Genomic DNA, 10,803 nt, shown 5'->3' on the forward strand with positions numbered 1-10,803 from the left:
CCCACCTTTTTGAATATGTGGAATAGCAATTAGACATTTTCTAAGCAGCCATTTTCAAAATGCATCCAGGCATCTAATAAGGGCATCTGAGGCATATCCACAACTCTGCCACACTCCATGGCTCAAAAGACATCTGCTGAGATCAAATACTCGGAGGAAGGATGTGTTACCGATGGCAACTGCCCACTTCCAGAGCTCTGGGGCCAGCTTCAAGCAGGCACCTCAAGCCATTGGAAATACACAATCTCATGGCACTGCAAATAATTTTGTAGCATCCTTTAAGGAGCCATTTCTCCAAGGAAAGCTGGGAGCCCTGCTGCATAGCTGGGTAGCAGAGAGATGTCACCCACCCGCTTCATCTATAGGAGCTGGGCCAGCTCTGTGATGCAATTTTTCCCCAAGTGGAGCTGCTGAAAATCCAGGTAGGATGAGCAGTAGGTGGGAGCTAGGATAATACATAAAATCAGATGGTGACTTGCAGCCCATTAAAGTGGTGCTCACATCATTCTCTAAATCTGGCTGCTTCTCTTGTTGTCCAGTGTTCTGAGCTGCATGCAAAGCCAGCAATAAACTTCATCACTAAATCTCCTTTCTTTCTAGGGAGAGACCTAGAGGATAGTCCCAAGACAGGCTTAGCCTGCACCAGGAAGGTGACTCACCTGCATCAGTCACTCTTGTTTCTGAAGTGCCATTGAAATCTCCTTGGGATGCAGCATAGAGGAAGGAGCTTAGGAAGGCCATGAGCAACCCTTGATTGTGCTCAAGGAGGAAAGCAGCTGGCCATACAACAAAACATTTGATGGCCATGAAAGTTAGAAATCACACTGGAATATGCTCCTTAAAACACGGTGCCCATTGTTTATAACTGCCAGGCTGTGTTACAGTCAGATTCCTAAGACACCATGCCAAAAGGGAACACCTGCACACAGGCTGAGTTCACACCACCCTTAAGTCAGGACATGCAGAAAGGGCAACCAACCAACTTCTGTGGCTGAGGTTTCTCATTCCTGTAAGCCCTAAACTCCCAGTCTTTAATATGGAGAACAACTCCAGTGGTGCCCCCAAGGCTTAGCATCATGATCCCCTACAGACCAAACAGGGTGTTGGTGACCAAGAGGGGGCAGGAAGCACAAAGGGGGTAAAGCCAAAGCAATTATTTTGTTTTGGAAACAAAGAAATACTTAACAGAAATCAGAATGAGGAAAGCTGCCCTGAGCTTGTTCAGTTTTTTATTTCCAAGTTCCTTTGGGCTCCTGAAACACCTTTTGGTACCTGAAATGCCACACTTATTACAGCTACCATCCCCTTAGGTTATATCCTTGATCCTGAAAGAAAAATCCCATGGGACTGATATATTGGTCTGAGAAAGAGGTCCCCTTCTCACTTGCTCTTCAAAAGTAACCAAGATAAACTAACCTGCACAGCCACATCTACAGAACATTCAGTCAGATTCAAAGTCTCAGTTTCCATCAAACCCTTCTCCAATTCCCAGAGCTGTTGAAATCCAGCTGGGTCTGGCATTGCCATAAGCTCACACCTTCCAGGACAGGTATCAGCTCTCTGTTGCTACAGCATCTAAGATAACTCTATCCAAGCTCCTGACTAAGGCTTAACAGCAAATGTACTGAAAGCAGTAAGCAATATTGTTTAGAATTCCTGTTTTCACCCTAGATTCCCAGAGGAAACACCAAATTCCGAGGATTACCTGGCTGAATCACTTAGTTGTCAATACAAATTTCTCCTAGTATATACACAGCATTTGGACTGAGCACTGACACAGATTCAGCTTTGCTAGTGGTGACAAATGACTACAAAATCCTCATGTCCAACCTGCCCATTCCTATGGGCGGACAATCGAAAAGAGTGCCATGGTGTGTTCTGGGGGGAGCGGGAGCCGCTGAGCGGAGCAGCTGTGGCCGGAGCGCAGGTGCGCGGAGCCGCTGCCGGGCGGGATGCAGCGAAGCCGGGGCGATGCAGCGGCCCCGCAGCAGAGCGGCAGTGGCGCCCGCTGGCCGCTCGCAGCATTGCCAGCGCATCCTCCTCCTGCCCGCCTCACTTCGGGGAAATGGCGCTGGCAGCCTCGAACATTCACCCACACGAAAGGCCTCTGCCGAGGAGCACGCCGGGGTACCACGGCACAAGAAGCCCAGGGGATCTGCGGGCACAGCCCATCCCACAGGGATGCAGGTAGGACCACACGATCCAGGTCAAAAAGATAATCTCACATCCTTATCTTCTCTTTGTATTTCTGCCCTGCCCAGCTTCCACCCTCTGCAAATATTAATCCAAAGGGAACTAATAACCTCCTTAGTAGGAGTAGAAGTCGTCTCAGATAAGATACCTGTGCAGCCATCCTGGTATCAACACAGTGAAACATATCCTCTGCATCTGTTAATGAATAGCCATTCATACTTCAGAGCAGTTGAGAAAGCTTCATCAGAAACCTGTACTTCAATTACAACCTCTGCATTAATGCAGAAAGCACAGAGGTGTGCAGAGTCATGTCTCATCACCTGGAAATGTGACCCAAGCACACTGAAGCAAGAATAAAACGCAATGTGCAGAACCACACTGTCCTGCCCATGAGAGGAAGCAGAGGGGCAGGGGCTGATCTCTGTAGTGATCAGTGACAGGACCCAAAGGAACGTAATTAAGTTGTCAGGGGAGGTTTAAGCTGGACATTAGGAAAAGGTTCTTCACCCAGAGAGTGGTTGGGCACTGCAACTGGCTTTCCAGGGAAGTGGTTACACCACCAAGCCAGTTGGGATATGAGGATATGCAGATTGATATGAATGACACCAGATACCTGAATACATGAATTGACTTTAGTAAGGGAAGTTTGAAGTACTGAATTAAAAGGAAAAATGAAAAGTTTGGAAAACAAGTTCAGGTGACTGAAGTCAAACTTGTGAGCCACAGACTTTTTGCAACTTGGGGAAAAAGTTCCTACTTAGGTCCAGCTTTGAATTAATCTTTTGAAGATGTCAGGCTCATTAATGAATCATTATTGCTGTGGCTTATCACTCCCCAAATCCATGTAAAGCTTAATTTGGAATAAAAATAAGCAACCCCTCTGCTACTTCCTTGCTATTTTTCCTCCAGCAGAAAAAACTGTTTATAAATTTTGTTAATAACCAAAGTTATTAACAAGACTTTTGTTTTCTGATCTGTATTGCTAGGGATGGGAGATACAGCCACCAAAAAACCCCCAGATAAAACCAAATTGAAACTCACAAGTCAGACCATGAAAGATATTCCAGCATCTTGACAGTTTAAATTGATTATTTGGAGGCAATTACTAACTCAAACAGCAGCTTTTTCACCAAGACTGAATGTCCAATTGGCTTAACATGAAAATTTATTGTTGCAACTCAGTGTGGATTAGGTGACTCAAACAGCCAGACATGAGAGCCTGCTACCAGACCAGGGAGCAAAGTGTTTGGGTGGACTAACCCCGAGATCTGCACACACCAGAACACGCCACAGGCTATGGTACACAGCGATCTGTGGGTGGTGCTGAAGGATTAGCAGCACCAGCCATCTTGCAGCACATGGCTCAGTTCCTTGAGGAAATGGGAAAAGGCAGAGATGTTTTACATGTTCTCTCTTCCCCCCCTTACATCTGCCCATTCCTCCACTCATGGAGCTCTACTCTATTCCTCAAGACACAGATGTAAGGATGTACCAAGATGAGCCAAGCTTCTTCAAGTTATTTAAGCTTTCCTCAGATTCACCTCACTGCATTCAAGCACCAAAATGTGCAATTAACTAGAAAGGAAAATGGTTTTTAATGGCTTCACCAGTAACCAGGGCCACTCAAACTACTGCATAGCACTGCTAGTGTCTCCATAGTTACACCTATAAATACAGAGCAGTGCACTGGGTTTGCATGGCAAGGTTTTGGGAGTGGGAGGGCTACAGGGCAGCCTCTGGGAGAAGCTGCCAGAAGCTTTCCTTGTGTCTGACAAAACCAATGTCAGCCCACTCCAGCACAGACCCACCACTCACCAAGGAGGAGCCCATTGGCAGCGATGCTAGTGTCTGGGCTAACAGATTAAAGGAGAAAAACTCCCAAACAGCAATTGCAGCCAGAGAGGGCAGTGAGAGTATAAGAGGAGCAGGTCTGCAGGTACCCAGGCCACTGCAGCAGAAACAGGAGATGCTCCAGGCACCTTTGAGAGACTGAAATTTTAAGGGTTAATGACGCAAACAATCAGCCTTTCCAAAAGCAGCTGGTGAGGTGCAGGACTTTAAACCAACTTTTGTTTAGCCACAAACTGGTTTTGAGCCAGATGAGGGAGAAGGGCATTAAGCAGATCTTGTGAGATGGGAAAATGCTTTTTATCATGCAAATGTCCTCCCTTACACCACTGGCTGAGATGTAAAACTCCTCCTCCCTTTCCCCCTCCCCTGGAAGGTATTGGGACATTCACATGCACACGTAGCTGTGACAGCATTTGTTCCTGCCTCAGCGAGGATGATGTGAGGGAGCTGTCATGGCTTGGTCATAAACCATCAAAGACCCCCGAAGCACCCCCAGACCCATTTAGGGCCTGGACTGCACCTGACCCACAATGTTATATCCGACAGTGGAAACCCCACCTCCTTCAGGGAAGGAACCTGGGCATTCCCACCACACCTGAAGATACTAACCCAGTGAATTTTTGTGTTTCAGGGGCTCCCCCACCTCCCACAGACAAAGACTGTGACCATCACCTTGACTAAGGGACACTGAAGTCACCCACAATCAAGTCTTGTCACTGGATCCATAGGTGGTGATATTTTTCATATTTTACTCTTTTCTTCCCATTATTTGCTTATGTATTTTACACATTTATGGTGCTATTTCTATAGCTAACCAGAACAGCTACATAGCTCTGCCGTTCCACGGCAACCAAATTATTCTAAAATGCGTCTGCCATCCCAGTCCTATAGCCCATGGAGGGCTACATGCTGCAGCAGGGCTGTCCAAAGGAGGCTGTGACACTGCAGGAAGCCTGCAGTGGAGCTGGCCTGTGGCAGTACCTGTGCCCTGTGGAGAGGAGCCCAGGACCCATGCTGGAGCAGGTTTGCTGGCAGGACTTGTGACACCATGAGGGACCTGCGCTGGAGCAGAGGAACTGAGAGCAGCTCTCCCCCTGAGGAAGCTGGAGCAGCAGAGTCAGCATGTGATGGACTCAGCCCCCATTCCTCTTCCCCCTGTGCAGCTGCTGGGGAGGGCAAGAAAGCCAAGAGTAAAGCTGAGGCTGGGAAGGGAGGGGTGATTGGAATGAACATTTGGTTTAATTTCTCATTATCCTACTCTGATACAGCTGGTCATAAATTAAACTGGTTTCCCCAAATCAGATCTGGTTTGCCCATGAGTAGCTGGTGAGAGGCATCTCTCCCTGCCCTTATCTCACCCCACAGACCTTTCATTCTATTTTCCCTCCCTTGTCCAGTAGAGGAAGGCAGTGATGGGGCAGCTTTGGTGGGCACCTGGCACTCACCATACATAACAGACAGGACAGAAAAGACAAACATTATTCCACTCCATCATCGCCCTTTTATTGATAAAAGGATAGGTCTTGACAGTGGAGGAAAAAGGATGTTTCACAAGGAGAACAGGATGTAGCTTCTACTGGTCTTTCAGTTCCTTCAGTCTTCTGATGGCAGATTTGACTGTCACTGCAGAGGTGGTACTGGAGGGAGAAGCAGAGTCATTTGCATGTGGCAGAACAACTGTGCTGGTGTTGTTTATTTTTGAGAAAGCACTTATCATTTCCAACTGTTATCATCTGACTGCACTGTCAAACAGGGTCTAACTCCACTTTAATTTTTCCTCACAACACAGCGTAGGCCTGGCTCCACAAAGCACATGGAACTTCAGAGGCTGCATCCCAACCCCAATCTCCCAGTCATGCACTGATCACGTGCACCGATGTGTGGGCTCAGGTCCCTCACGACTGGGACAGGAGTGTCTTCTACAGAATTGTGGGGCAAGGAGCAAACAACGGGAGTAAGCAACTGCACCCTCACAATAAAGGTTATTATAACTCAATTTTTTTGCTTTTACAACCAAAGGAAAACATGAAAATAATTTTTCTTGGAATAAATCTGGCTTTGCCTATTGCAAAGAATAGCAATCAAATTTTAACAAAACAGGCAACTTCCCCCATTACTATCTCAAGACAGATCTACTTAATGATGAGTAGATCAAAATTAAAAAAAAAAAAAAAGAAGTCAAAAAGCTGTATTGTGCCACAGCTATGTGAGAATAAATACTGGTTAGAGCTTCTTCATTTCCTTACTTGTAAGTCCAGGCACCACCAGCAACTGTCTTCATGCAGGACCCGCAGTGCCAGATACCCACAGCCTTCCTCTTCATTTTGGTCTGGAACAGAAGATTAAGGAAAAAAATAAAGTCACTCTCCATCAGCTGAAAAAGCCAAACAAGAAACTTCAGGTAAGGCCTTCACAGCACTGCTATAAGCTAAGTTTAGACAAGAAAGGGACAGACAATCCTTTTACTCAAATTCTGCAGGCACTTGTGAAACACTTTTCCATTCACATATGAACTGGGTCATTTCTAAAGGCCTCATCAAAACTTCAGCTTATCCTGAAGGAGAAAAATAGTAAGGAGCTACCTTGGTTATAACAACTGATATTCTCTCTGGTTTGGTGCTCATGTAACCCCACTGTTCCCAGGACTCCCTGGGCAAGCTCAGCTTGCTCAACACAGACCCAGATCTGAAGAGTGAGTGGTGGGTACAGAACTCCCTCCCCCAGGCAGGTATCCTTCACCCTGCAGAGGTGACAATAGGTTTGCCCACACCTATGCCTGATTTAGGCAGCTCTGCAGGCAAGACTATGAACATTCTCACTTCATATATGAAAAGTAGTAAGCTAAAAACAAACAAAAACCCAACAACAAATCAAAGCAAGTAAAAACCCGATGAAAATATTTTTACATTTCCAGACAGTTTAAAGATTCCTACTCTACAGATAGCAATAAAAATATCTGTGCAAAGCATAAGGTGATGGACCTTTCAAACTGTCAAAAACTACATTTAACAGCAAATTTGAACTATGTACACACAGAGTTAAGATTACTTCCTATCAGAAATTCTTCCTCATCCAGAGTTATACAGCACACAAAAGTAAGCAATTGCCATCAGAAGTTTAAAGTGGGAAAAGCAAACTCTGTTCCTCTGCCAGGTATGCTGTAAAAAGTTACTGAAGGACAAAAAAAGTTAAGCCTTAATTATCAATATAACAACTGTGATGCTTTAATTCTGTCAGGTCTATTTTCTTAATTATGTAAAGCATATAATATGGCAACATTGCTCCCTCTTTTGCATCATGAAACGTAATAATGTTTGTTTTCATTTAAGTACTACTCAACATTCATGTGAAATGTCTACTCTCTTTTTCAAGGACTCTGACAGCAGCTTAAAGCTCACTACACACTAGTCCCTGTCTTGGAACTAGGCACGTTTCTCTTCACTACAAAAATTACTGATGAATCAAATCACCTCTCTAGCATCAATACCAATGTGATTTTTAAAGATTTTTTGGGGGGGAAGGAGATCTCTCACCTTGCCGCAGAAGGAGCAAGTATACTTGGCATGCTGGCTAATTTCAATCTTCTTCACCATTTTCCTAAGGGATGCACCGTAACGGGTCCCATATTTACCCACGATCCCGACCTTCTTGGTGCGCTTGGCCTGTTGGGAGGCAAACCAGAATGAGCTTCAGCTCTACAGAGACAGCTTTCTCCTTGCTGCTCCCCTCTCCCAGCATGGCAGCTGAGGGCTCAGCACCCTACAGCCTTCCCTGCAGCCTGGGAAAACCGAGTATTCACAGCGTCAGGCTGGAAGGGACCACCTGGTCCAGCCTCCCTGCTCAAGCAGGACCGGCCCGGAGCACATGGCACAGGACTGCATCCAGACGGTTCCCGAGTATCTGCACTGAAGGACACTTAACGCCCTCTCTGCGCAGCCTCTCAGTGCTCGGTTCAGCAAAGTTCTTCCCCGTGCTCAGGTGGGACTTGCTGTGCATCGGTGTCTGCCAGTTTGTCCTATGGCTTGGCACCACCGAGAAGAGCCGGGCTCCTGCTTCTTGACAGGAGAAGAGATAATATCCGTACGCTATTTTAAGTATTAAATTATATGTATTTATATAATGAGATTCCCTATCAGTGGTCACTTCTGAGGCTGAACAGGCCCAACTCCCTCAGCCTGTGCTCGTGAGAGCCGTTCCAGTCCTCCAATCCTCCTCGCTGCCCTCCCCTGGAGCATTAGCGATGAAAGGCCACCGGGCTGGCGCTGCCGCAGCCCCGCAGCTCCTGCCGGGCACCCGGGGCCGCCGAGACCGAGCAGAGCCCCGTCCGTCCCGGGGCCATACGGCGGTGGCACGGAGCGCTGCAGCCCCTCTGTCCCCGCGCCCCGGCTGCCATTCCCCTCACCCAGGCCGCCTCCCTGCGGCCGCCCGACCGAGCGAGCGGCTGTCGCAGCGCAGCGCGGAGCCGGCTCGGGGACGCGGCGCATCCCCGGCCCAAGCTCCGCGCTGCCCCGGGCGCGCCCCGCGGGCTCAGCGCGGCGGTCCCGGCGCGGATGACGGCGGATGGCGGCGGACGGGCCCGGCCTCACTCACCATCTTTCGCTGGCCCCGACGCGGAGAGGGAGCGACAGTGCGCAGGCGCGGGCGGGCCGGCGCGGGCGGAAGTGACGCAGAGAGCCGCGCGGTGCCGGCCCCGGGCGGTCGGGCCTGGCCGCGGCCGCAGCGCGGCGGGACAGAACACAGCCCGCCGGACGGACGGACGGACAGACAGCTAGCCGGCCAGCCGGCCGAGCGAGGCGCCTGCGCTGATGCTGGGAGAGTGTGTGGGGGCTCCCCCACTGCAGACACTGCCGTGTGCTCCGCCAGGGTCCTGCTCGAGCAGGGAGGCTGGAGCGGATGAGCACCGCGGTCCCTTCAGCCTGACCCATCCTGTGGAACGCTGTGAGACCCAGGCGGTGCATGGGCGCCAGCACCGCCGGAGCTCACATTCCTGGGTTTCCAGCGAGGGAAGTCACAGCAGAAAAGGAAACGGGGTAGTTCCATTCACTCACCTCGTTTTTAAAGAGGATAAGCAGTAGGTCAAAACAGAGACAGAAAACGTGCCCAGAACTGCAGAAAAAGCAAATATAAAATCAACGAGGATGAATTCCTATCATAAAACATACCAACCCCAAACCATGAGGTTTCGAGAGCTTTGTCATCAGGTCAGGTCAAGGCAACTTCCTAACTTCCTCGGGGTTAGCCTGTGCTGAAACCACCAGCCCTGAAAGCCGTTGTGTGCCGTTTCAGAGGTGATTCCCAGCACCAAAACACAGAGGGAAAAATACAGCAGTGCCACCGAGCTGCAATGCTTGTAAAGGGATTAGCATTAACTCATTAACCTACATTAAGAAATGTAATCCAGTTAGCCTGAGAGCTTTTTCATGCGCAGAGGCGGCTCCGGTCCATCCCCTCCTGCCAGGAGAGGGCCGGAGCTTCCCAGTCCCCAAGTAATTGTTGCAGGTAATTTTCCTCCATACCCACCCATTGCTGCCTCAAGCAATGACAGCACTCTTCACTTGCAGTTTAGCTAAGAGGGAATCAAGGAATCGAATGTACCCAGCCACAGTGTTACTTTCCCTGGCTGGGGTCTGTAGTTTTAAGAGATGCTCATGGACGACAGATGTCACATCCCTTCTTGGCTCTTGCTCTGAGGGTTTGAACACTGACATTTTTAATGGCCTCTGTCATGCCAGGCTCTTCTGGGAGCTGGTGGGCCAGAGGAACGTTTGAGATGAGGGCTCAGCAAGGCTTTAGGCAATGGTATTTATATCTCCCTCAGTTGAATCAAAATTTCATTTGATATATCCTACGAATAAATCTGCCCTTTTCAGATCCTCGTCACAATGATGACTCACAGGATACAGCTTTGATACCAGCGTATTAAAAAACAGAAAAAAGTAATTTCCTTTGGCTGCCTAGTGACAATATGGTTAAAAAAATATAAATTGTCAGCCAACACATCCAGAATCTACTGCTAGAATCTACTGTCTGTATCTACAGAGTTCAGGTTTGCTGTGACAGTGCAGCACATGGTCATATCCATCACCTACCAGTGTCACAGAGAGCTCTGGCAACAACCAAACCCAGCCACCCTGGGTGACAGCCATTCCCAGCACTGCCAAAGTAAACACACATTTATTTCCAAGGGACTGAGAAGGACACAGGCCCAGCACAGCCATGCCTTGATAGTCCACCCCCTTGAACTTTTCAGTTTATTGTTGATGTATTTTAACCTGTTGTTGCTGTTCTGGCATCCTCCTTGAAAACACACCTTTCTCCAACAGAGGTGGGAGCACTGATGCAGGTGTACAAGCAGGCAACCAGCCACAGTAAGATGCTCCAGATCAGTGAGATGGGTCCTTCCCTTTCTTATAATGCCAAAAAGATACAGCTCTGTCATCTTCAGCTGGCAGGTGCAAGAGGCCCAGGAGTGCTCCATGTTCCTGAGCTTGCTGCGGGTCCCATCCTGCACACTGCCTTTTAGAGGTTCTTCAGCAAACCTTGGAGATCCTGTCTGAGCCTGCTGCCAGCTGCCCAGCCACCTCCTCACCACACAAATGATGGACTAATGATGCCATTGGGGTAAGGCCTGCAGTCTCTCCAGTCCCTTGAAGTAATCACTAACAGCACTTTCCTGGAAGCTTCTTCTCCCCTTTTTCATGTAGTAAGGATAAAAAGTGGATCTCAGGTGTATTTGAAAAACCTCTGTATCTGGGCAGC

At 48.5% G+C, this 10,803-nt stretch overlaps 1 protein-coding gene across 1 annotated transcript; it reads right to left on the reverse strand.

The window, feature by feature from the left end:
* Positions 1-5,522: 5,522 nt before the first annotated feature.
* Positions 5,523-8,717, reverse strand: RPL37A (ribosomal protein L37a). Its single transcript, XM_036387258.2, has 4 exons — positions 8,635-8,717; positions 7,578-7,706; positions 6,291-6,373; positions 5,523-5,681 (listed from the first exon to the last, which is right to left on the reverse strand). Exons 1-4 carry the CDS (start codon positions 8,635-8,637, stop codon positions 5,618-5,620), a joined length of 279 nt encoding a protein of 92 aa, XP_036243151.1. The 5' UTR covers positions 8,638-8,717; the 3' UTR covers positions 5,523-5,617.
* Between the last annotated feature and the right edge of the window lie 2,086 nt (positions 8,718-10,803).

This window comes from Molothrus ater, chromosome 7 (genome assembly GCF_012460135.2).
Source record: "Molothrus ater isolate BHLD 08-10-18 breed brown headed cowbird chromosome 7, BPBGC_Mater_1.1, whole genome shotgun sequence".
In the NCBI taxonomy this organism is placed as follows: Eukaryota; Metazoa; Chordata; class Aves; order Passeriformes; family Icteridae; genus Molothrus; species Molothrus ater.